Raw genomic sequence first — 26,765 nt, 5'->3', positions numbered from 1 at the left:
CAAATTCAGAGCATTTTTTTTTTGCAAACGCATTTACTCGAAAACAGTGACTTAAAAAAATAAAAAAATAAATCACACTTACTGATAGAATATTTTTTGATATGATGACTGCCACATTATAGATGATGAGACAGTCCCACATGGCAAGGCGTGTCCTGGAGGGTTTGATCAATAGTTGGGTCCCGAACAATAAAAAAAAAAAACAAGCGAGAAGGTATCCCAATCCGAACACTGAGACCCGTGTAGCCCCCGTGATGAAGACCACTGACAGCACAAACCAGAACAAGTGGCGAAAGACCAAAACCTTAGCCATGTCCAGGTAACTCCTGAAAGAGGAGAGGAACACGGTTTGCTCATACACAAATGGACAAATGTTTCGCACCATGAAATGAGGCTACGGCTTTTCCAAGACAAACAATCATAGCATTCAAGGTCAGGTACTTTTTTTTTTTTTTGCATTATTCACCATTTCAAACAGTTCCCAGGTATTTTAACTCATTTGCTCCCACAAACCTATAAAAACGTTCTATTTTAAATATTGTCACGGTCCCAAAAACGTATTTATACGTTTTTGTGTGTTTTTGTTTTTATGCTAGAGCATACAGAAACCTTTGATGTAGCCTCTGAACTGAAGAAAATGAAGCAATGGTAGTTATTACAAAAACGGCCAGCAGGTGGCAGCAATGTATAAGAGACCAACCAGGGCCATTGTTGCAACAATCTCTTTCCCCCCCACTGTTTTCAACAGGTTTGTGAATAATGATGAAAGTTAGCTATATTCTAATGCTAACTGCTGCAAAACGGAAACAGATAGAAATATAATAACTATAATGTTTCGTTTGGTAGATTCTATGTTTTTATGGCAATAGAACACAATATTCTGTGGGCCTTGCGGTCAAAATCTAGTAAAACAGCCGGGAGCAAAGGGGGTTGCTCAGCACCCCTAAACCTCTGACCCTCGAACCAACCCTGGTCTCTCCAATGTATAAGCCACTACACTCCTCACTGCACTGGACTGCAAATTTGATATTAAATATTGCCTGCCTATAACGATTTCCTGGGAAAAAAATGACAGAATACTGAATTTACCTGCAGTTTATAAAATTGGGTGCAGGATTAAAAAGTCGACCTTCCATCGGATCAGGGTTGTCTGTATTGTCACCAGCCATAACCACCCAATCCTCGCAATTCTCACACTTAAATACTTTCCACTGCTGTGACGCACAAATCAGAAGCACAAAATCCACTGTGGAAAAGACATAACCCATTAGAATAAAGCATTTTAAATCAGAGTAGAAAATGGCATTAAATATGAGCAAGAGACACATCAACATCAACAACTAGACCTACACTGAGTCTGACCTGTTTATTATTTACTCATTTTGTATATTAAGGACAGGAATCACAAAGTAACTTTTGATCCTAGTATTAGTAGTAATTATTAGGGGTGGTCTCGCAATTCAATTCCAATTTTTTGGTCTGCGATTCGATTCAAAATCGATTTTCGATTCAGAATGATTTTTGATTCAAACTGATTTGATTGACAATAATTTCTGCTTCAATTTGTAGGTGTGCAAAGAATCATCATGATCTACTCTAGTCTGACTCACTAACGCTAATTAGCACACTACCCGCGGCACTTTAATCACTCAAAAGAACAGCTATTCATGCAAAACGCTTCAGGAATGTATACAGAGAAGCATCTTAACATTACTCACCGGCATAAGCTCTTCCTACACTGCAAAAAAACTTGCATTGGAATAATTTGATCATGACTTTTTCCTTCTACTCTCTAATGTGGCTACAACTTAATTGTATCAGAACAGATGGAACCACACTGCCCCTAAGTGGCCAAATCAGGTACAACATGAACAGCGCTCCCAATAAAGGCACACACAAACAAGGGGGCAAGACAGTATAAAATAATTTAAATAAAATCGATTTTGGGACATTTAAAATCGATTCTGAATCGTACAAAATGAGAATCGCGATTCTTATGAGAATCGATTTTTTGCCCCCCCCCCAGTAATTATATGGTACTGTAAAAACAAATCTGAATTGAATAAATCGGAACAGAGCACATATGAAGGGTTCTGATTTAACTTAAGATGGATAAATCATTAGGGGGAAAAAAAGACACTTGCACACACAGAAGACACACAAGACCAAACAAACACCAACCAACCTATCAGGTTTTTGGAGTTAGGCACAGTGTAGAAGTCTGGCAGATAAAACCATTTGATAAGAGCAGAGTTCATTAAAAGTGGCGTGTTCCACCGCCATGGGTAATCTATAGCACAAAAAAAGAGAAAAACAGAACATTTGCAGATGATTGCTGTAAATCCATTAAAATAAAAAAAAGTAGTAGTAGTTGTAGATGATGGTGTTAAAAATAAAGCAGAAAATGGTGGCTGGATGGCTCAGTTTATTTTGTAAAATGCCTTTTCACATTGAATTAAAAAAAAATTATTTATTTTTTTTACAATTTTATACATGGTCCATGTGTAAAATAAGGTATTAATGGCTTAAAGTTGTGTTCTTAAAATCTTGACAGTTATTTATTTTTTTAAATAATAAAAATAATTTAAAGTGCAATTTAAGGCACATTCCCTTCCTTTATACATGGAGAGTGAATTACAAAGTAGTGGAGTGACCTCTGACCTCCTTTGAAAATGCTGGTAATGAAACTAGTATTCATTTTAAACAGCTAAGTTGATAAACCGGTAACCCATTTTTGGGGTAATTTTAACTTGTCTGCATGAGTATTTTTTTTTTTATGTCACTTGTATTTCTTATAGAAGAAAATATACTAAAAATAGCCTCTTGGAATGAACTCTCTTTTCTACTTTAAGTCACCCAACCATGAAAACCAAATACAATTCTTATGTATCAAATTAATAAAGGCTCACCTTTACACAGAGCAGGTGGTATACCAACACATAGTATGTATTGATAAATCATGAAGATGGCCAGAAAGAGACAATATTTTGGCCATATCCTTGCTATGGATGCCCGGCGTCGCCTCACCAAGATGGCCACCAACCAACAACCATGGATGATCACCAAGAAGTTCATCCGTTGACCGATCACATTCACAGTCATTAGGAAGCAGATCTTCAAATTAAAAACGTGTATTATTAGATATACAGTAAGAAAAATGATCTGAAATATGTCTCAGAGGCAGACTCTCATAAAAAAGTCAATAACAGCTCCCTAAGTGTATTTTTAAACACGGCTTGCAAAATAAATACAAATCTTTGAAAATTTATATTTTAGTCAAAGTCATTGTGAACAATAAGCAACATATTACTGTCACCTCTAATCCAAACTTGTAAAAAGTGTAGTTGAGCAGGTATTTCAAGCAGTGTAGAAGGCCTTGGTCTAAAGTGTTCCTTGTGACTTCTGGGAACAGAGCGGGTATGATGGAGGGAGATCGTTGCAGCTGACGATAGTGGTGGGCCTGGTGACGATACACTGTGGCCTCGAATGCCAACAACAGTAGCACCACTAAATGGTTCTGAAAAAAAGTTAATGATATATACATATATATATATTTTTTATTTTTTTATGTGCTCTTTACCTTGCTATAGTCCAGTACAGTAGCTTCCTTCCTGATGCCAAACCATTTGGCTGGATCCACCGGTGCTTTATACAAGGATGAATTCATGACTTCCTTTTGTGAAAGGTTGGTTTCATTCAGAAGTGGCTGTTAGGAAAAGAGAAAGAAACTGTTAAGAAACACAATTGGCGACTCTTAATCCAGCTACCATACAAAACCTGAGATGAATTGTGTCACCTTTGACCTCAACTACATTCAAAATCCCCTTCACAAAAAAAGAGAAATAAAAATAACCTCAGAAAGTTGATGGATAAACAATCAATAATAATAATAATAATTATTATTATTATTATATGATATGTCAAGGCATTTGTGTGACATAAATACTCACAAAAAAAAATGAAAACACCCTATAAAGCCTGGACACTAATTTGAATTCCTTGTATAAAAATATAATAATAATATTAATGTAAAAAAAAATATATATATATATATATATTTGATATAAAATATTTTTTTAAGTGGTGAAAATAGTTACTTTGCCTGGTAACGAGTTACTTTTATTATTAAGTAATTCAGTTACTTTTTAAAGTAAGTAATGAGTAACTATAACTAATTACTTTTTTAAAGTAACGTTCCCAACACTGCCTATCAGTTAGCTTATGTGAGGTGGTGCAAGTCATTTCTCCTCCAATTGGGTCTGCCAGCCACTCATTATTAACAACGGCACATTATTGGTCCATTGTTTGTGATTGTCAATCAATCATGGGCTGACAGGCTTAGAGATCCCTGGAAGAGCCAGGCTTGGGTGGGACCTCATGAGCAAGATTATTAAACTGTTTGCTAACTTAGCGAAGTGCGCATTACATTTGCGCATGCATGAAAAACAAAATTTCAACAATAACACAAAAAACATCCTTCGCTTTCTGCTTATCTAACATTTTTCTTGGCCTACCACTCTGGGCCTTAACTAAAACTGTGCCTGTGGTCTTCCATTTCCTCACTATGTTCCTCAAAGTGGAACGTGGCGGCTGAAATCTCTGAGCTAGCTTTTTGTATCCTTCCCTAAACCATAATGTTGAGCAATATTTGTTTTCAAGTCATTTGTGAGTATGTTTTCTCATCATTGGCTTAACCTATGTAGGCTGGTCAAGTGAAATTGAGGTTACTAAAGCAATTTTGAAAAAAAAAAATAATTACAATTTTTTTTTTTTTAAATGAGAGAGCAATGATGATGACATGTCAAATCGCTAAAATTACAGAATGAACAATACTGAGCTCTCCAGAAAAAAAAAAGAAAAGAAGCAATTTTGTGTTTCAATAATTTGTGCTAAAGGTATTCAAATCAATAAAACAACAAATTTATGCACCTGCCTATTTTTAAGAAATTAGCAAGTGTTGCTTTTACATCAGGGTTCGTTCTGTACGTCTTTGCACATTTTTAAAAAAAAAAATCCCCAAATTTTAATTTACTGACACCCCTAATATATACATATATATATATATTAGGGCTGCTTCAGTGAAAATGGCTGTGAGTGAATGAGTTAATTATGTTTACGTGAGAAGTGAGGTCATGCAAGTCTTACCAGGCTGCAGTTGTTGGAGTACTCAGTCGGGCTGACAACGCTTAGCTGGTACAACATTTTACACATGATGATTACACACACCCAGATCGTTGACAGACTGGAAGCCATCGGTCTGAAGCGACTGAATGGCATTGCCAAAGACCACAGCACCAACAGAACCAGGTTAAACACGGATGGCTACAATAAGAATAAAACAATGATTAAGTTAAATAAATGCATTTTGATTAGACATTTTTTACAATTTACTATTTTGCTTGTAAAAGTAGTCAGTTGAGCAGGAATGGTGGGCCTTGAAGGCCTTTGCATTAACATTTTAAAGCGTTATTGAATTTATGGTTAATTTTTTATGATGACTATTTCTTGACCCGATATTCAATGAAAGCTGAAAGGAAAAGAAAAAGTGAGCATAATGGAAGAAACTGTCTCCAAAGTCAATTAAATCAAGAGGTCAGCAAGCATCCCGATATCTAGATTATGTTCGACATTGGGGGTACTTAATGTTTGTAGTAGGGGTCTAACGGTTTTTGTATTTGAAAACATTTGAAAATAAAGCTTGAATACTTTTATGTGTCTTCATCTTATGCCAGGTTATCTTTGGTAGTTCCAAAAGTTTTAAAATGACGCTATGTCGGACAAACTGTTACCTTCAGTATTGTCTGCTAAAAATAAATGAAAAAAAATATGAGAATTCAGATTTTTGGACTTTTTTTTTTCCCCCAGTTATACCGAACTCGTAGCGAACCGTGACCCAAAACCGAGGTACGTACCGAGCCGTGACTTCTGTGAACCCCTAGTTTGTAGTATTAAGCACAGCACATAAAGTGTAGCAAATCACCAGTAATACAAGATACAAATTTAGATCAATGTTAGTAAAATAAATCAGGTGTTTCCAGGTTGTGTTAAACAATGTTATTTTAGTTCCAACATATTTTTTCTGAATTTACCTCTTCAAGTGCAACCCACACAGAGAAGAATGCCACCATCTTAATGATGTGAATCTCTAAAAGAGTCCAGAGAAAGACTTGACCTTTGTTGAGTATGTCTGAGAACTTTTTGAACAGAACCAGCAACCTGTCAATCACCAGACCCCATTTACTGGGCATAAACTCCACTGAAAAAGAAAAGGAAACAGTCATGAATAATTAGGAAAGGGATGATGAAAAAAAAAAAAAAACATCGGAGAAATTACTTAATGTGATAACAGGGAGTTGCAATATACAAAGCATACTTTAAGCAGTTAATAAATAAATAATAAATAATAGACAAGGAAGGAAAACAAGAGATTTAGATTATTTTTACTCGCGAGGAGAACTGACAGAGATGTGCACAGTTACAATCTCCTACCCGCTCTGAATCACATTCTGCCCAGCCCTCCCTTTTTATTTCTATACAGGGCATTCCCTAGTTAGCCGTTGGTGCTCTAAAGGGTTTGGGGAAGCAACAGCAATGTGACAATCATCTCAGATAAGAGTCACCGCGCTGAAAATAATAAAGACGTTTGTCTTCAGCGCTGAAAGTTTCAGTCAAAGTTCAACAGTTTTAACCGCAAAATGTTCCAGTCGCCATCTTGTGATAAGGTCACAGTTCCTGTTTTGCAACTGCAGCTTCTGCCCCCCACATGGTTCAAACGTAGGTCACACTGTTGAATAAATGCTTTGGAGTAAATATGGGATAACTTATGTACATTTATTCTAACATTCACTTCTGCCTTATTTGCGTACACTTTCTGTTTGCATTTTTGCCCTTTGGTAAGTATTTTGTGTTCATACTTTTACACTGTGTGATGCTTTAGATTTTTTTGTAAATAAACTTTTGGAAATCTTTATTTCCAGTCGGTTCAATATCTTGTCCGCTATCTCTAACACTGGTATATCGGGGGGATTCCACCTCCACGCCCACTGTGGCAGCTACTAGCGTGGCATCGTTTGCTGTAAACCAAGTCCGCAAACTGAAACTTCCACATCCGTTCCCGCTATGGGTGTGAACCCGGGTCATGTGGTCCCGTTATCTGCTCCTTAATATTTGACCAACAGCCCCTCACGGAATCTACCAACAGCTCCAAAGTAGCGCTTATGATGAGTCTGCTAACGGCTAAAGCTGCTACTTTCGGCCATGGCGGTGAGCAAATGAAACCCCGCCTGGACTGTGTGCACTTCTCTTACGACTTTCCTGAACTTAACTCATTCCGACCCAAAAACGTATAATTACTGTTTTTTTAATATAGGGCTTCCTATCTTCTGGCAGGAAAGGCATGAAAAAGATGGGTTATGGTTTGGATGTGTCATAGTAAAACTTGTTTATACCTTTATCATCTGATTCATCAACAATATCGGTTAACACTTCTTCCAAGTCGGAGGCCATTCCAACATTAGTTGAAACTGTCTGATCACAGCTGTTTTTCCTGGAGAGGCAGAAAAAAAAATGTATTTGCATTTTTAAAAAATCATACATAATTAAGGATCTCTCTAAACACAGGAGCAGGTTTGCACCTTCAACTGTTATCTGTGTGTGTCTTAATTTCGTTTCGATGCAACAGTTTAGAATATTACGCAATACTTTAAAAATGCATGTGCTTCACTTTGTTACTGCGATCTAATTCCTTCAATTAAAGAATAATATTTATTGTCCATCCATCCACCCATTTTCTTAACCGCTTATTCCTCATAAGGGTCACGGGGGTTGCTGGAGCCTATCCCAGTTGGCTTCAGGCAGTACTAGGCGGGGTCCACACTGAACTGGTTGCCAGCCAATCCAAGGGAATTTATTGTCATGATAGGAAAATAATAGCTCGCACGCTAATGCGCCATTCCCACGTATTAGATTACATGAGCAATTATTATTTTAGTATTTACTATTATTTAATAGTGGGGTTACCAGTGAATTGGTGTGACATGTTCAGGGTCAGTGATTCTCATGAAGGGTTTGTGGAAATAGTGTAGCTGCAAAATACAGGCCAACAAGAAGAATCCAGGGATCAGAATACTAGTGAAGAGCTCTGAGAGGGCAAATGTCTCCAAACCAATCGCTGCGAGCCTGAGGACACACGTGGACTTGATTAGACTATATTTATGTAACTTTCATACTTGTAGGGTAATGTGAAAACAAAAATGGTGGGGAAAAAAAAAACATCACAACGGTCTCAAGCAAGATCATACTGTTGTTCCGTGAGTCCGGTAAAATTCCTCCAATAATCAGGGAAGTCTTCGAACTGGTATGTGTAGATGGAGATCAACACCAACATTGTGTAGGCCACCACAAGCCACCAGAAGAGCTTCAATAGACGCCTCCAGATCGAATAGTATACCTTAAGAATGTAAAATATCAGCATAAATAGGATTAGGGGGTAAATAATGCACAATAAAAATTTTTAAAAAAATTCTAATAATTTGGAATACTAAAATGTCATTTCATTGTGGGTCATTTGCACGCAGACACACGCGGTTAAACACAAATAATAAACTCTTATTCCAACCTGATATATACAGAGGCAGAGCAGGAAAAGCAGCATGTAGATGATCTTGTATCCAACAAGTTTTCCCACAAAAGAGACCATGAGGAACATCCCGCCACACACGTAGATCCAATATTTGGCATAAAAACTCAGCACAAAGCCTCCCAGGACCTTTAGCAGGGATTCATTTGTAGAATCGATCTCTTATTGTTAAGATAGGTAAAAAAAAAAAAGGAGAATCGAGAGGTAAAGTTGACAAAAGACAACAAAAAATTTTTTTTCATTCATTGTGACAATAATGACATTAAATTAGCCCTATTATTTTGTACTGTATGTGTTGCAGGATGAAATAGAAAACAACCGTTAATGGTGTTAAATTACCGGTAGTCAAAATAAGACTTTTTTTAATGTAAACATGTACTTATTGGAAAAAAAAAATAACCTGTTGAAGTGACTTCTTCGAGTGATGTAGCCGTTGTCCTCCTCTTGCTAAAGTTTTCCTTAACTGACTGACGCACCAAAAGCCAGAATGTTGACGTGAACAGGAGCTGAAGAGGAAACACAGATGGGAAGCAATGATGTATAATGAGTAACTTCAGGCGCATCTGTACTTGTGTCTTCTTGAGCAGGGAATTTTAGAGTCTGCAGTTGTTCAAGAAAGCAAAGTTTTCTGTATAAAAAAAAATACATTTTTTTTTATACAGAAAACTTTCTGAATACTTTCTGTATAAAAAAAAATACATTTTTTTTTATACAGAAAACTTTGCTTTCTTGAACAACTGCAAAAAAAACTGCAAAAAAATAAATAAATAAATAAAAAAAAATATATATATATATACATTTTTTTTTACTATACCATAGCTCCGAGTCTCAGACAGGGGTACTGGGCTTTATCTAGCCCTAGCTGTCTGAGACTCATGGTTCCCACGGTGGTAGGCAGTTCAGGCGCAAGCTCCATGGCCCATACATACTGCAGACAACATAATACCAGGCCATAGACCAAGATAAACGGAGAGCACAGCATGGCTGCATGTCGTCTACAAAAAATAAAAGGCATAGTGTTTGACAATAAATTCCAACAGATTTTTAAAAAACAAGATATTTTACCAAAAAATAATATATATATATGTATATATATTAGGGTTGTGAATTGCCTAGAACCTGGCGATTCGATTCGTATCACGATTCATAGGTCACGATTCGATTCGATTAATCCCGATACGAATCTATAAATTGATTATTGCGGAAAAAAAATTAACTCAAATTTAGAAAATACTTAACTCTTTGACTGCCAAAAACGTTAAATAACGTTTAGTAAAATCCTATGGAGGAGTGCCAAAGACGTTAAAATACGTTTTTTTTTCAAAACAGAGGTGAAACTAACCATTTTCTATTGTTGATTACTGAAAAACGGAATAAGGTAGAAACAAACTTTTTTTTTCTGATGAAAGATGACAGTCCAATCTTTCATTTGGTAGTATGTGTGTTTCCATAGTCCAAACACATAATTTTCTGTGGACCTTGAAAGATCAGTCAAAAATGCTTAAATCGGCTGGCACACACGGCATCCCTTTTCTGAAAACGTCTGGCAGTCAAAGAGTTAACAGTAAACAGTTAGATTTGTATGAAAATGTATTTATTTCTCTGAAAATTCAGGTTGCAGTCCGTTTCACGTTTGAACAGCACTGAGAATCAAACATTAAGGCTTAATGTTCCATTAATATAACATTCTTCCATGCTTAATGTGTGAATCCTAACCCTAAGTAAGACGTTTTGTTGAATATTCCCATAAAAAAAATGATATTTAAAAATCGATTCCGCCGCATATCGAATCGATTCGAGAACTGCGCGCCGTAATATCGCGATATATTGCCAAATCGATTTTTTCTAACACCCCTAATATATATATATATATATATATATATATATATATATATATATATATATATATATATACACACACACGCACACACTGTATATGCTTTTTTATTAGTAGCATCGTTTTTAACCTAGCACGCAGAATCCAGATGAGGCAGGCCCACAACAGTAGCACAAATGTCAGCCAGCTGTGGTATGTGATGCTCCAAACCTGAATAGCAAGAAACAACAGATGATTTTTTTTTTTTTAAAGTTGACAAAGCTGCAAGATTTCATGTTACACTTGTTTAGAGCAGTCACTAATTGTGTTGTAGTGCATTCCCCTGACGAGTGCGCGAGAGTTGGAATGGCCGTCTCTCTGTGCCCTGAGACCGCGGACTTATATATAAATAGACCAGCAATGCACCGCACCTGTTCCAATCAACAGAATCGTTATCAGGCTTATGCAGAGAGCTTCCTGATGAGCTTCAGCTGTGTTGGAGAAGAGAAACATCCAAAACCTGCAGCAGGACTACCGGCCCTCGAGGACCGAGTTTGGACACCATTGGTTTAGGGTGTACACATTTTCAATTTTTTTCCCTTAAAATATTTCAATATTTTCTCAATTGACATGTACAGGTTATTGGTCATATTAATGGCAGAAAACCTTTGGAAATGATTTCTCTTGGTCTCATTTTTAAATACCAAATTAACCTGGCATCAGGGCGTGTATACTTTTTATCTCCATTATGACTTTTTGTAACGGTGTATTCTATTTCATACATTGACCACATTGGTTTATGTAAATAATTACCATCATTGTTATCAGGGCCAAGACATAACTCTGCTGCATGACCATCTTTCCCAGCATTAAAAACGGGCTTTCAGTTTGTTGATCACCAGTTGCATGACCAAAACCTGTCAAAGAAAAAGAGCGAGTCAGTTTGGATTATTATAAAATATCTAAAATCTATAATGCCTGAAGGCTGGAGGAAATCAAAGTGACTCTGAAACTTCTTGAATTTCAACAAAATGAAAACAGAAAAGAAGAAGGAGTCTTGACAATTTCTGGTTTCATTTTGAACAACAAGGAAGGATATAAAGGCTTAGAATCCACCAGAATTGTACATTTCGGTGAGAATACAACACGGGATTCTATTTAATTTAAGACATTTGAAGATCCAACTGTAAAAAGAAAAACCTTAACGTACTTAATAGCTGTTAATTGAATTGAACAGTGTCCATTTGTAATGCCCCATTTTTGTCTTCATTTACAATTTCCTTCAATAAATAGCACATAACATACGATATAAATCAAAAAATGAACATACCAAGTTGCGGTGGAACTTCCTCAGCAACAGTTTCCTCATGGCTTTGCTCTGTTCCCACACACAAGAGCATGAGCTGCGACATAGAAAAATAAATATTAACTTCTGCACTCCCCTCCAAAAGTATTGGAACAATGAAGCCAATTCCTTTAATTTTGCAATTGTGGCTGATGTGAAATATCATTCTGACATGTCAAGGAAGCTGAAACATACTCAATGTAACACACTAAACCTAACTTCAAAATAAAGTTTACCAAATAATATATTGACGGCAATGCAAATAGCCTTAGTAGACATACACTTTGAAGTTAGCCCCCGCGATGGCTAGCTTGACTTCGCTTTTAGACATTTAGGATTTCTTTATCGTAGTTGCGACCAACGTCAAAACAACACTATCTCAAACTCATATTCAATCGCTAATTTAGGATGTTAAGAAACCGCTAATTATTTACGCCGTCATTGTATGATACAGCAGAAGTCTCCGACGTAAGTGGCTAGTGGCTAGCTGTTAGCATTACCAACGAGTGTCTGGCTGGTAAGTGAGTTTGACAGCCGGTACCTATCTTACTTTAATTATTTTTTCAATATTCTGGACCAATGCTACTTTGTAATTCACTCTACATGTTTAAAGTAATGTGCCTTAAATTGCACGTTGAGGTCTTTTCATTATATATATATATATTAAAAAAAAAGATGAATAGAACACTAGTCAGTTTTGAAAGCATCACAGATTCAAATAATCCAATTAAAACCGGATAATATATATTGTTAAAAATGATATGTGCAAATATAGTCATGCATTTTACCTGTGTGTCGTCTTCTTCACACTCAACCTCCCTCTTTTGATTCCATGAGCTCAACTCAACCATTTCCTCCTTTGGCTCATTTGTATAGTTAAGCTGCTTGTCTTCATTCTAAGAAAAGGAGAAAAACACAACAATTAAGTATAATGCCATCCCAACACATTTCAATTACAATTTGCCACAGTTAACGCTTTAATTTTGACAGCACTAGATTTTAGATTAGTCAAATTATTCATAAGTCAATTTCTGTTAACATGTTTTACACATCAACATATAAGTCCAAGGTCTTTTTTAATACATATTATGGCTTGTTTACTGCAGTAAATACATTGTAATGTGTATGTAGAGATGTTCCTGTATGCCCCCAAAAATTAGGATTAAGATATGTAAATTTCAATATTCCAATCCATTTCTCTTTTGCTATACCTCAACATTTAAATAGCCTTCATCATTGTAGTTAGCGACTTTCGCAATAAGTGTTATACTTCTCTTTCATAAGTGTGGAAGTGAAATTTATCTTGGCTGGCAAGAGCAGCAGCATTTATGCTAAAATTGCCCCTCATTGAGACAACAATTCCTCAAAGTTTAAAAACAAATGTATAATTGTAGACTTGCAATCCATGTAAAATAATGAAATAATAATTAACAGATACCTGGTTAAGTGTTCCTTGACATCCCGTCTTCAGAACCATTGCGGACATAATGTAGAGAAGTAAGAGTATTCCTGGGTTCACATAAACTGGCCAGTCATATTCAGCATTAAGGTTGAAGTCATACGGTGTAGAGCAGTTTCCGGGTTTGATAATGTCCTTCAAACCAAAGAGCCTTGGTAGGCACAAACAGTAAAGAAAATATGGTATTTGGTTTTGGCAGTCATGTGCAGTGAGCGATAAGGATGTCGCGATAATGGCAATATCGTGATATCGCAATATTAAAATGGCCACAATATCGTCATCGTCATATTAAAATCAGCACATCTGTTAAAAAAGAGGTTTTGTAAAAAAAAAAAGTATATATATATATATATATATATATAGTATTTTGTTGTTTTTAATTTCCATTTATTTTTTGTGTTTAATTTTTGAATTATATTTTTTGTATCCGTTTTTATTCTTAGTTTTATTCATCTATTTATTTATTTAGTCATTTATTTATTTTCAATTTTTTCAAATTTAAAACTTTAGTTACTTTGCTGAGTAACTAATTACTTTTACAAAGCAGTAACTGCCTTTACTTTTTTTTTTTTTAAAGAGGTCATTTGAAACTATAACTAACTACTTTTTTTTAGAGCAACATGCCCAACACTGGTTATGTCAGTACGACATGTAATGTATATAATCTTACCTTGCCCACAGACTCTGTGGTGGAAAAAGGATTTGGGCCAGAAGACACTGATACAGGTACAGACAAACAATATGGCCAGCAGTGAAGAAGCCCACCATCACATACAGAGTGTTGAAACCCAGGTGACTAATTGGAAGGTGACACGCCCACCATGTGCTGATGCCAATGAAAAGCAGGAAGTACACGGCTGAGAATGCGGAGGGCAACGTGATTCCTAGAGAGAACAAAAGGTCTAACATTAAAAAAAATAAAGAAAATACAGGTTCATCGAAATCTGTACATACACATTTTGATCCACTTTGTTTATATCTACCAAATAATTTTTCTGGAACTTGGGAACTATCCCTCTTTCTGCTGTCAGTCAATGTTATGGGGAAAAAAACATACACAATAATGTTTTTTTTGGCACACCCCTAGCTAGCTGTCACTCTCTCCTTCCCTCTCTATCCATCTGTCTGTCCATCTATCTTTCATCCATCTATCTAGCTATATTTCTTGCTAATAGCGCGCTAGCTAATGGTTCTATCTATCTATCTATCTATCTGCTTGCTAATAGCACGCTAGCTAATGGCTCTATCTATCTATCTGCTTGCTAATAGCGTGCTAGCTAATGGTTCGTTCGTTCGTTCGTTCGTTCGTTCGTTCGTTCGTTCGTTCGTTCTTTCTATCTATCTATCTATCTATCTACTTGCTAATAGCGTGCTAGCTAATGGTGCTAGCTATATCTATCTATCTATGAAGAGTGGTTGCTTTCAGTGACGGTTCAAAAACAGCATTTGACCTTCAATCAATCTATAAATGCATTTTAATGGGTATCAAACCAAAAATCTAAATCCGAAAGTAATCAAGCAACATTACTTTAATATTATCGTAATTGGATTACGTTACTAACTATATTTTTTAGCATGTAACTGTAACGGAATATATTCTAAAAGTAATCCTCCCAACCCTGCAAAGGACGCTCTCACATAAGCTTCCTCTATCACACCGTTTTCAGATGCTTAGCATTCCGGTTTCTACAAAAGAGCCGAAATAGGCCTATGGCTAAGTTAGCATTAACTAATTGAAACATATTTCTCAGTTTATGCAGGTCTTACCAGCCAAAGCAAGTAGGCTAATGGCAAAGATTCTCCCAAGGTCCAGCAGTACTTTATGGACGACAGTCTTCAGATGCTCAGCCAGCTGCTTGGCTAAGGTTGCGGTTGAAAACGCCTGAGTGGTGTCAGCGGGAAATAATCCTTCTTCATCTTCATCCTCTGATTCTTGCTCGATTTCATCCTCATCATCAGTTTCTTCTTCTTGCATCTGTGTTCAAAGCGAGAAAAAGAGGAAGTGTTTTCAAGGATTGCATTTAAAACAACAAATAAAAGAAAGCAGGGGGAGTTTAGGTGTAACGGTACACGTTTTCAGAAATGCGCATTATACAATCCCACTACTGGTTGCAGTCTCTCAAGATCATGAATCTGGAATAAAACTAAAAATGTAGTTGCCATTCATCATATGGTGAATCAGGGGTGGGCAATCCCGGTCCTCGAGCGTTTAGAGGTTTCCCTCCTCCAACACACCTGATTCCAATGAACAAGATTGCTATCAGGCTTATGCAAAGCTTGCTGATCATATGAATAAAGTGTGATGAAGAAGGGAAACATCCAAAACCTGCAGGACTCTGGTCCTCTGGCCGAAATAGTAGATGCCATGGCTAGATGTATTAACGCAGATTAATCACACTATTGATTTTGACCGCAGATGATCCTTTACAGTGGATGGTTACGCACAGGTTGTGTTTGAGCAATAAACATAACTACATACATTAAAGTAAAGCATTTAATAAATGTTTGCGTATGACATTAAGAATATTTGTTCATGTCAAACTATTGGGGTCATTTTTTTTTTCTTCATTTTAAATTATGCAAGTAATTAACTGATTAGAAAAAGACAAGTAGGAAGAAGTGGATCAAAAAATGTTGAGGACGTCCTCATAACATTAAATGTCTGAAAAATTAACACATAACAGGTGCTCTTTAAATTTTGGGGGCAAAAAAATGGCGATTAAAAAAGCCTTTTTAATTAAGCGATTAATCACGATTAATCGAAATTCTAAAATGTGATTAATCTAATTAAAAAATTAATCACATCTTAGAATTTTGACAGCTCTAATAAAAATACAACTTGGTCAAAATGCTCGTTTCCTTAAAATGTTCAGGACATCATCGCAGTCATTAAAACGTCAACAGTTTACACTCCCTGGTCATTATATTCAACGTTGAGACCAAAATTAAACCACATACAAATCCTTCCTCTTGCGCCACTGGTTTTTATGCTTTACCGTGCCTGAAAGCTGCAATTTGATTGAGTTAAAACAAAGCGGGGGAGCATGCAACACACACACAAGCACAAACTGTAAATGCAAGTAAATTGAAATACTGAAAAACCACGGTCCATAAGATCTTTACTGTTATTTCAAAATGCCCGAAGTTATTTTTGAAAAGTTTCAGCGATAGCAACTTACTGTTGTAATATTGGCTGCAGCCAGTGTTTCTCGGTTTGTGACCAATCTTCTACAAAAAATGATGGTTAACAAAGAAATCCCAAACAGCACCAGGTCGGGACACAGAAGGCGCATTACAGTCCAAGGATCCTTCAGCGGAAGCCTGGAGAAAACACATATTCATCTGGTCATATAGTATCGCGTATTCATATATTTATATTTATATTATATTTATATATTTATTTATATACTTATATAATTTTAATTTTATCTCTTTCTATTCTGTTGTTTTTTTTCTTTACTGTAAACTGCAGCTGGACGGAGTCCAGGAAAAAGTTCCCCACGGGGAAAATAAAAGTATATCGTATCGTATCGTATCGTATTTAAGATTAAGCCATGTTAGTATATGCAACATACAAAACCATTAACATTCTCATTTATTTTTATTTTATTTTATTTTTTTTTTGTCAACAATGATCTAACGTCCTTTCAATGGGCCGACACGCTATGCTAATTGTAGTTTTATGTACTGTACGGTGGGCCTCCATGATTTGCAGTGGATAAGGACTGTGCCGGCCTGTGAATAACAAAAAATATGCGTATAATTAATGCCTATTACAAAATTATTTTTTTACCCCCCAAAATCTTGAAAAAAATGGGGATAAACCTCCAATAAGGTTTTTTTTTTATGAGAAATACCCATATATATATGTAGATATATATATAAATGTTTTTAGTTTTTTTATATTGTTAAAAAAAATCTGTGAATAGGTGAATCTGAAAGTATGTATACATTTGAGTTCTGTGGGAGTAACAGGGACACACACCCTTTAATTGAGAGCAATCCGACCACTTGGAACACACGAATATAGATAATACTGACATACCTGGACAGTCCTATATGTCTGGTTATGATATCCAGATTTGAGCAGTTGTCAGCGAGAGCAATTTTGAGAGGAGGATAGGTATAGAGTACTGTCTGGAAGCAGACATGAGCAAGTATAAAAAGTAGACTGGTACATAATATTGCTCGGATGAAATGCCCTGTATGTCCTGAAAGATAAAGAAAAAACAGAAAAAGAGTGTGTCAAAATTCAACTCGATTTTTTTTTTTTTTACAACTTTTTTGTACAACTTCATAACTTCATGCTGCCAGGGCTGACATTTTTTAATTGTCCCAACTCGCAAGAGATTGATACTTTAATATGTAGGTTTGGTCATAAATGTGATCTTACCTCTGATGGTGTGTTTGTTGGGAGACAGAAACCACGGCAGCAACAAGAGGTAAATAAAGTAAACCAGGGACAGTACGTTGTAGCGGAGAAGGCAAGCTGCAAAAACACAAATGAGTTGCGTTACCTAACAGCATCATTGCATCCAATACAGCAAAACAAGGATAAAATGTTTGCATGTGTACAGTCAAATGCCCAAGTCATATTTTAACGTAGTTGGAAAACAAGAAAAATCATCATTTTTAGAAAACACATTATTTATTGATTTTGTAACAGTAAGTTATATGTCAATCGCATTACAACAGTAAGCTAAAGTAAACAAAATGTCATGATTGTCTGATTCTCTTAAATATGAATACAAAGATAACCAAAGCATTTTTTCCATATACTACGGGAGAAAGGAAGCAGAAGAACAAAGACAGTTTAGCTGACAATTTCCTGTCAGATAACAACAGGCACTGTGCACCATCCGTACGCTTCATTTCCATCTTCTCGCACCAGCGACCCCCTAGTTCACAAACACTCCTGATATTTCTCACCATATTGTTAAACTGCTGCCAAAACGGATTTTGTATGAACATTTACACTAACAAGGAATTACATACTTTACCTATCAGTGACTGACTGGGCTCGACTGGCAAAAAAAAAAAACGGCTCTGGTATGTTGACATAAAGGGACGCTTGATTGAGATGAACATTGGCACTTATATGAAAGGTCAATATAAAAATGATGTCAGCACTAATATTCACCCCCCCCCCCCCAAAAAAAAAAAAACTTAGTAGTGATTTAACATGTTTTATATGACTACATTTCACACACACACACATATATATATATTAGTGCACAGAGACTACTTTCGGAACTAAGAAAAGGTGTGTCCATGCAGGGTACACACAAATGTGTTATTGTTACTATTCATGACAAGGTAAATACCTGACATTTCATTCCACTGCACCTCCACATTCCACGTCAAATTGTGTGGCTTCTGTGGAGTTTTCCACACATATTAAATATTACAATTTGCGCAATCATTTCAAAACCGCGGCTTATGCATGCAGAACTTTCACAGCTAGTCCACCGACTTGATCGATACATAGATACAGTATATATTTTTTGTCTTGTAGTAACTTGGGGGGAAGTCCTATAAGTTTGTTAGTTGAAAATAACACGAACTGTGGTGAGAAAAGGTCACACCCTAAAACATAACGTTGTTATCACTTTCAGTAACGTGTGCAAAAAAAAAAATATTTTTTTGTTTGATTAGTTGGCCGACGTTGCGTCAGTTTCGTTTGCGGATCTCGGAAAGTCCTGTACACTAGAACAATGCCACACTTAGTTTTCATGAATTAAAAGTCAAAACCGATGGCTTACCTGTTAGCAACGCCGCCGGTAGAAAAAAGCCGTAAATAAGCCAAACGACCAATTGAAGATCCATGTCCAAACAAGAATATAAATCCAGATGGCAGCGATGTTTCAGTTCATTGTTCGCATATCTCACGAGTCAGACCAACTACCGTAACTTTTGCCACGATGTTTAAGAACGGCCAAGTTCTTTTTAAAGTTAGTGGCGTACTTTCTAAGGACACTTTAGCGTAGTCCTGGAGTTTAAAAAATGCTCCATTCTGAGTCGAAGCAGGGGACGGCGACTCCACTGGTTCTGAAGGCAAGGAAAAGGTTTGAGTTGCACGTCTTCCGCTGGAGGGGAGCCCAGTCTTAGTAATGAGGATGGAAAAAGTGATTCATGGGCAAGTGAGAGTCTGAAGGTCGCTCATAGAGGAATAATTCATAGTTGCTGCCTGGTCACCTCCCCTCTGAAAATGATTGTCCGCTATGTCTGCGGTGAGTGCAAACAACATTTGCAGAGCATATAAAACGAATTATGCTGAATGTTACTGTAACCTCTGTCTTTGGACTTTAAAGGCGACGACATTGTTGACCCAAAAATATTATATTCAACCGTCTTAACAGCCTACTATTGAATGGATGCCCACCTGTTGCAAATAATTTTCAGTTTGCTAGTTAGTAGCGCCCTCTACTGCCTAAACACCTTTGCCCCCAATACAGGGAGAATCTTTAAGGCACCTTTATAATCCCAATTCAAATTAAACATAACCACCATGTGCACTCCCAAATGCCAGCCTTCCACTAACAACAGGGCTGTTCAACTCTGAATCAACTATTTTTCCAAAAACAAAAAATCCCAAAGTGATTTTAATTCCTGATAAGAAACAGACAACAAAGTGGAATTATTTTCCACAATATGTTCAATATAAGAAAAAAAGGCCCATCATGGTACACATGGTGGTGCCCATTCATACATTAAATTAAAAGTAGCAGTTTATTTATATTTTGGCGACTTTTGACCCAATGTATGTGCTTGTATGCAAGAGGTCACTTTGCCTCACCTGTACAACTCTACATGAGAAAATAGTGTGAGAGTTAGTATTGCTGCACTCATATTGGCCTAAAGCCAATTCCCCTGGCAAGAGCCAGATTGATCATGTGAATCAGTCAAAGGAGTTCTCCACAATAATGTCTGGGACTGCTCCAATGTGATCTGCTCAGGAAAGGGGGTGGGACTTTCTTCAAGATTAGTGGCTGATGAGGCAAATTGGACGAATCACAGCAACTGATGAAATTGACATTATCGTTGTAGATTTAAAAAAAACAAACATCTCTCAATAAGGCAACTGTGAGTAATTCTGCAAGAACAGAATTAATTGCAGCCTCCATGCATTCATCCATGTTAGGCTTATTTGTTTCCCACAGTTTCGGCGCTTCTTGTTTTCGTCACAGCCGCATGTCCCTCCCCCAAACACAATACCGCTTTGTGATTGGTCCGTACAAGAAGTGTACGGATTGGTGAAAATCAGCGTGCTCGTGAACCACTGATGTGAATATATTACTGGATAGCCAATAGGCCAAGACCTATGAGGCCGCCGCCATATTGCTCCTCCCAATACATTTACATTATCTTATTACGGAAATGGGCGGAAATGGGCGTGCTTTATTCGATTCCGCGGGAAACTTATTTATTCTTCCTGTGATCACAATCTTGGCAAAGCAGTTTTTCTAGCCTGCGACTCAAGAAACCTCAAGTTTTTACTGCGTTTATGAATCATGTCTCAGCCTCTGGTAACAGAATTCTTCTCTCGGAGGAAGAAAACAACGGGTGATTCGGTAAAACCCAGAAGCGCCGCTTCTCGTGGCTCGTCAAAAGGCAGAACGGTCAACTCAAGAGAAGTCTCCTCTTCAAACAAAGACATTTTCTCGAAATCGTCCCCAAACCAAATCCGCGATGAGTTTATGCGAATTATCGACACGGCAGCGAGTTTATCCACACGAGAGTCTGCTACTTGCAAAAAGACCATCAATAATCCGCCCTCTCCCCCGATATCAAAACGGACCTCTCCAAACGCAGAAATTGGGACGGACAGAATTTTGGCTTCCACGGAACCCCGCACAGCAAGGAAGAGGCGTCAAGTAGATGATTGTTCTCTCGACAAAATTAAAGTTCAAGCAAAATCGACAAGAGTGACTACACAGAAATGTGACCCCTCTGATACAAAACAGGTAAGGTTTTTGTTCGCATGTCTATTTACCTGTTAAGAAGTGAATATTTCGCCGTGACCGGCAACTCGCCACTGATTGCTACTTTGCAAAGTGAACTAAAAGTACAAATTCTGCGCTAGTGAAAAAAAAAGTATCTTGGAGCCATATGCTCAAATGAACAGGAAATGAGCTATTTACAGGAGTCATACGTTGGTTAATTTTATTCGAGGTTTCTTTTGATTGACTTCAAACTTGGCCTGTACCATATGAAGACCCACCTGGGACAACAAGGGGGTCCGATTCATATATCCTTAGCTGTGAACTGCGGAATGCATAACAAACCATCTAAACAAGCTCCAAAAATTAACGAACTTCGCCTGTATATTAATAGACCCCTTTCCAGTTTGTAAACAAAGATGACGTAATCGGGATGCGCACGCAGCGCTGAGGCAGAAAGGACCCCTTACGGGAAAAAAAATACAGTATTTACCAGTATATTATTTGAAATATATTGCAACTTATTCTAATATAGTATTTCCCAATACATGCTACAATTTATTATATGTTGTAAATGTATGGAATTCTATATTTGCGATACATACAGTATATCTTCATATAATATATTGTAAAATATCCCCCCAAATGCTGTTTTCCATGTATCAAAATATATTTAGCATGAATATATAATATATGTGTTTAAATAAGTTAAAAGTTAGTTAGTAATAATACATTTAAGAAACACTTCATCTTCCAGACTCATTGTGGAGAAACTACTAAAGCCCACAAGTCTCTCCTTCGGAGGATCAAGAAACAAGCTGATGACTTGGGCACATCGCCTTCGGTTTCCACATCATCCGTTTCATCCTCCATTGCTGTGTCCAAATCAGCTGTGACTCGAGCAAAAGAGCTTGCAGCTAAAGCTAAGAGGGCAAAGCAGAGACACTCAGAGGATGAAAAGTTACACAAAGAGACACAAGCTCAAGAGAGGTGATTTGATTTTTTTTTCTTTCTGTGCGTTTGCTTTGTGTTGCGCTAGAAGTATTGTTATGTAAACTGTGACCAATGGGGTAGATCAAGTGATTGATCAAAATGGAGTTCATTAGTCATTTAGTTGTGATCGCGTTAACACTTTTATTGAAGCAACATCTTGATTAAAAACAAGCTTAAAGTACTTAAAAACAAGTTCTCCCCCCGCAGACAAGCTCTGGGGAGACGCCGCCATTTTAGTGGGTGGAAACGACGACATCATGATGCATTTACTCCAAGACAAAGCATGATCGCATTTCTTAAATTTATATTGTGTATAGCAGCAAACTGTATTTTCTTTTCACATATACCCCCCCCCCCCCCCCCCCCGCCTCTTTGTCGCTCAGTACTCAACTGCCAGCATACCAGAAGTATCACAATCTAGCCCAGGATACTCGTCCAGGCCTCTCCCTGCCTTACCAGTTCAAGGTACTGGCTGAGATGTTTAGGAGCATGGACACGGTGGTCGCTATGCTGTTCAACCGTTTGGAGACTGCTACTTTCTTCAAGATCAAAAAGGGAGTTCAGGATATGATGCACAGGTAGGTGTGACTTTACAGTGTTCCCACATCTAGTCGTCATTTGCTTCTTATGAATTGTGAACCACAGATTCTTTACTTTTTTGGGAGGTGGAAGGACCTATCCTGCATACACATACAAAAAAAAATTATTTTTATATATATATATATATATATATATATATATATATATATATATATATATATTTTTTTTTTAAATAAAATAAAATAAATAATTTAAAAAAAGAGCGCAATGATTTTTTTTCTGGAGAGCTCAATATTGATCATTCGGTAATTTTACCGATTTGACATGTCATCATCATTGCTCTCCTTATTTATTTTTTATTTTTTATATATATATATATATATATATATATATATATATATTTTTTGTATATTTTATTTTTTTTTTGTATGTGCGTGCGTGCATTCATTAGTTCACCTAAAACCTATAAAAAAAATAAAAGAGCGCAATGATGATGACATGTCAAATCGGTAAAATTACCGAATGAACAATACTGAGCTCTCCAGAAGAAAAAAAACAATAAAAAAAAGCCTTAGTATTAGTTCTTACTTTCATAATAAAGATGAAGATAACTCAGATTAAAATTTAATGTATTTCTCTTATGCCACTTGTATGTACGTATGTCAGAATACAGTCTTCAGAGTTTGTGTTGTGCGCATATATTGGACTGAAACATCAATTAATGTATTTGGAATTGTAACATATTTTGTCCCTTTTTGGTATGTGCAGACAGTTTGAAGAACACCACATTGGCCAAATAAAGACAGTTTTTCCTGAGGCCTACACCTTCAGACAGGAAAAGAACATTCCAACCTACAACAGCTGCATAAAGAAGGGCAACTACCAGCTCACAGTTGAACCTGTACTCTTCTGTGGTTCGTAAACTTTTTCAAACCTTCCAATGCAGTGTACTGTGATGAAACTACAAGCCTTTGTGTGATCAGATTTGAAAGCATTCACTGGCAAGAGAGGAGGTAAATCCACGTAGCAGCGTCGCTAAGTTGAAAAAAAAGAGTCCAGAAAGTAAAAACCCGGCTTTAGGCCCTGATGCTAGCTAGCCCCCTAACAGGTAAACGAGCACCGTGGGAGCTAGCTAGGGAGCTAGCTAGCAAGCACCTGAAAGTAAAAACCCTGGCACAATTTGGCTTTAGCCTCTGATGCTAGCTAGCTATCTTGCCATTGTTGCTAACGGAAACAGCCATTGATGCTAGCAAGCTAGCTCCCTAGCAGGCAAACGAGTACCAAGCTAGCTAGCAGGTGGGCAGGGTTTTTACTTTCTGGACCTGGATTTGCCACCTCTGTTTTTGTATAAAATAAACTGATTAGTAACAAATTAATGACAGAAGTAATCCGTAAATTGACAAACTGCTCATGATGCTGTCATCACAATATTGGTTGATTAACGTACTAATGTGTACTGATCATTTATAGGCCAAAAGGAAGGTAGACCAGTCTTGGCAGCCTCTGATCTTTTGGCAAGACGACACACCTTCCATCACAACCTCATTTCCATTGTTAAACACCACCACAAGGTCAGTTTTAATAGTCTGGATTTGGCAGCAAATGTGTTGCATTAGTGGAAACAATGTGGATGAGGTCATTTCTGATCAAGTTTTTTCACACGATGCTTCCATTTGCAGCTATTCCTCTCCTCGTTAATACCGCACGTGTGTGTGCCAGACGACCAATTGACCCGCTGGCACCCTAACTTTAATGTGGACACTGTAGCAGCTGTGCAAGCAAGCTTACTGCCACAACCTCCTCGCATTGACAAACTGGCAACTGCTGAGGAGGTGCTGTGCAAGGCCCACTCTCTCATCACACCCAAGGTCCTGGAAATTTGATTTTGGATTATGCACCATATCAACCCATTACAATTTTCTGAGTACATTGAATGTGATTTGTTTCTTTCACACAGATGGAGAAAGCTCTGGTTTCTTTGGTTGAGAAGGCAGAAGATAAAAAAACGGCACTAACTAAAGAGACCTCTCCAAAAATTCTGAACTGCACGCCAATGTCAGCTTCACCTCGTATTCCAAATGCACTGAACGGCGTGTCACAGTCCTTGTTAGACAGGGTAAGTATCTCATGTGTTTTGTTTTTTTGTTTTTTAGAGTTGTTGCACCATTGGCAGCATTCTGCAGAATTACATAAATTGTTGAGCACTTTACAAAAAAGCTTTAGTATTTTATGCAAAACGACTAAACTTAAGATAGGTGCGTGTACAATTTTCTTTGCTACAGTTTTGTACCGTGAAACCCTGCTTCTATAATAACTTATCGTGATGTTTAGATATCGTTACTTCCCTATTCATAATGCTGTGCTTGGCTGAAGCAGGTGAAAAGTAAAGGTTTTTTTTGATGGAGATGTGGTGCTTTAAATATCGCAGCATGCTGATGACGATATTGTGGCAATTTTGACTCGTTCAATCCCAGCCATTTTCGCCGAAGCAATCCCCTTCGCTCCCGGCGGTTTTGCTGGATTTTGACTGATTTTTCACGGTTCACAGAATATAGTGTTCTATTGCTATAAAAACATGGAACCTACCAAAAAAAAAGATTAGATATTTCTATCCGTTTCCGTTTTGCAGCAATTAGCATTAGAATATAGCTACGTTTCATCATTATTCACAAATCTGCTGTGGGTAAATCAGCTTTTTTCAACATGGCCCTGGTTGATCTCTTGTACTCTGCTGCCAACTGCTGGCCGTTTTTTCTAATAACTACCATTGCTTCAACCATTTTGTGCAGCTGAGAGGCTGCATCGAAGTCTTTTGTATGCTCTAGCATTTAAAAAACGAACAAAAAACGTATAAATGCGTCTTTGGGACACTTAAAACATTTAAAATAGAACGTATTTATACGTTTTTGGGAGCAAATGAATTAATATTGCAATATCACGATATTGTCAAGAAATGTAGCCGGACACATTAGGCAACCAGTAAACAGCTGGTAATGACACATTTCAAATATATATGATGGCTTTGGCCATTGATTAAAGCCAAATTTAAATATCGTCCTAATTTCGGAATTAATATCTGGAATGTTTATATCTCGAGTACGATTTGATAACAATATATTGCCTAGCCCTAGTCTTTACATTACTCTTAGATGCCACAGGGTTAATTATTTAAGGTAATGTTCTCAGATTATTTTTTTCAGTGTTTTAGATTGTTTTTGTTCTAGATTAGGGCAAAAGAAGCCCAGAAGCTCCAGGCTGCTATGACCCGAAACCCTTCTCAGGATGAGCGTCTCCTGATGATGTCCCGGCTCGGGGAGCTCGCGAGGATTCTTCGAAATGTTTTTGTGTCTGAAAAAAAAACGGCTTTAAATATGGAAGTCATTTGTAACCGGATGGTCGCCAGCTACAGATCTGCCCTCACTTCAGGTTGGTCAGCATCAAAAAGACGAGACCTGAATGCTACCAAAAAAATAAATAATCAGATTAAAAGATTAGCTGATGTCTTCTCTCTTTCTGCATTTAGGTGAAATGGAAAAACACATCCGATTGCTGGCAGAGCTCACCCCCAACTGGCTTTCCATACATCTAGTCAGGAAGGATTTGTACCTTAAACTGAACAAGCATATGGACCTCAGTGTAATTGTGGACAAATTGAGCTGCAGCCTCAAAGAAGAGGAGAAACTCTAAGTGCAATTTTGTGACGGAAAACAAGCCCTGCCACAGTTAACTTGCTCACCTTCGTTTGAAAACAGTCTTTAAATGACTGTGATAAGTGTTGCTAGGCATGTTTAAGAGGAACTGTTTTGTTTCGTGAGCGCAATCTGTAGTATTGCTTGCAAACTTTTTTTTTTTTTATATGACAATGTGCAAGTATTAACAAGCAAAAATTAAAGGAGTGAAGAAAATAAAGTTGTCTCTATTTGCAGCTGTAACGGCTTCTGGTAAAGTTTAGTAATGGGGCAGGAAGTCAAATGGGTAGGCTTTATTTACCTCTTAGAGCATAATGGTACGGCAAATGGTACTTTATATACCTA

At 37.1% G+C, this 26,765-nt stretch overlaps 2 protein-coding genes across 4 annotated transcripts in view; one reads left to right on the top strand and one right to left on the bottom strand.

Moving 5' to 3' along the window:
• Positions 1-19,682, bottom strand: part of piezo1 (piezo type mechanosensitive ion channel component 1 (Er blood group)) — a 42,362-nt gene extending 22,680 nt beyond the window's left edge. Inside the window, exons 1-25 of one of the 3 annotated variants that reach the window (XR_013296161.1) lie at positions 19,021-19,682; positions 17,652-17,747; positions 17,304-17,469; positions 16,438-16,579; positions 15,026-15,233; positions 13,929-14,142; positions 13,238-13,409; positions 12,588-12,695; positions 11,785-11,857; positions 11,268-11,371; positions 10,606-10,685; positions 9,453-9,633; positions 9,039-9,144; positions 8,618-8,799; positions 8,301-8,449; positions 8,020-8,178; positions 7,449-7,546; positions 6,090-6,256; positions 5,146-5,322; positions 3,581-3,706; positions 3,317-3,517; positions 2,910-3,114; positions 2,186-2,290; positions 1,090-1,246; positions 83-326 (exon numbers count right to left, since the gene is read on the bottom strand). Coding sequence is in view for 2 of the 3 variants with exons in the window: in XM_077581670.1 (XP_077437796.1) it covers positions 83-326; positions 1,090-1,246; positions 2,186-2,290; positions 2,910-3,114; positions 3,317-3,517; positions 3,581-3,706; positions 5,146-5,322; positions 6,090-6,256; positions 7,449-7,546; positions 8,020-8,178; positions 8,301-8,449; positions 8,618-8,799; positions 9,039-9,144; positions 9,453-9,633; positions 10,606-10,685; positions 11,268-11,371; positions 11,785-11,857; positions 12,588-12,695; positions 13,238-13,409; positions 13,929-14,142; positions 15,026-15,233; positions 16,438-16,579; positions 17,304-17,469; positions 17,652-17,747; positions 19,021-19,084 (3,684 nt within the window). In the remaining variant the exon portion in view is untranslated. The remainder of the gene's footprint in view (positions 1-82; positions 327-1,089; positions 1,247-2,185; positions 2,291-2,909; positions 3,115-3,316; positions 3,518-3,580; positions 3,707-5,145; positions 5,323-6,089; positions 6,257-7,448; positions 7,547-8,019; positions 8,179-8,300; positions 8,450-8,617; positions 8,800-9,038; positions 9,145-9,452; positions 9,634-10,605; positions 10,686-11,267; positions 11,372-11,784; positions 11,858-12,587; positions 12,696-13,237; positions 13,410-13,928; positions 14,143-15,025; positions 15,234-16,437; positions 16,580-17,303; positions 17,470-17,651; positions 17,748-19,020) is intronic. The other 2 variants (XM_077581670.1, XM_077581669.1) reach the window with 2 other exon arrangements.
• A 963-nt stretch (positions 19,683-20,645) lies between these two features.
• Positions 20,646-26,656, top strand: cdt1 (chromatin licensing and DNA replication factor 1). Its single transcript, XM_077582154.1, has 9 exons — positions 20,646-21,222; positions 21,956-22,188; positions 22,575-22,769; positions 23,500-23,645; positions 24,202-24,302; positions 24,411-24,599; positions 24,689-24,847; positions 25,956-26,157; positions 26,255-26,656. Exons 1-9 carry the CDS (start codon positions 20,770-20,772, stop codon positions 26,416-26,418), a joined length of 1,842 nt encoding a protein of 613 aa, XP_077438280.1. The 5' UTR covers positions 20,646-20,769; the 3' UTR covers positions 26,419-26,656.
• Positions 26,657-26,765: the final 109 nt, after the last annotated feature.

Source organism: Vanacampus margaritifer, chromosome 12, assembly GCF_051991255.1.
Source record: "Vanacampus margaritifer isolate UIUO_Vmar chromosome 12, RoL_Vmar_1.0, whole genome shotgun sequence".
In the NCBI taxonomy this organism is placed as follows: domain Eukaryota; kingdom Metazoa; phylum Chordata; class Actinopteri; order Syngnathiformes; family Syngnathidae; genus Vanacampus; species Vanacampus margaritifer.
Note: the sequence above shows the minus strand (reverse complement) of the source record. Positions and strands in the feature narration are given on the sequence as shown.

What these genes read in the sequence shown, in the direction of transcription:
- cdt1 (XM_077582154.1), top strand. Translation starts at nt 20,770, where the DNA reads ATGTCTCAGCCTCTGGTAACAGAATTCTTCTCTCGGAGGAAGAAAACA. An exon ending in GTTCAGGATATGATGCACAG is followed by an intron (nt 22,770 to 23,499) that starts GTAGGTGTGACT and finishes TGGTATGTGCAG; the next exon opens with ACAGTTTGAAGAACACCACA. An exon ending in ACTCTCTCATCACACCCAAG is followed by an intron (nt 24,600 to 24,688) that starts GTCCTGGAAATT and finishes TCTTTCACACAG; the next exon opens with ATGGAGAAAGCTCTGGTTTC.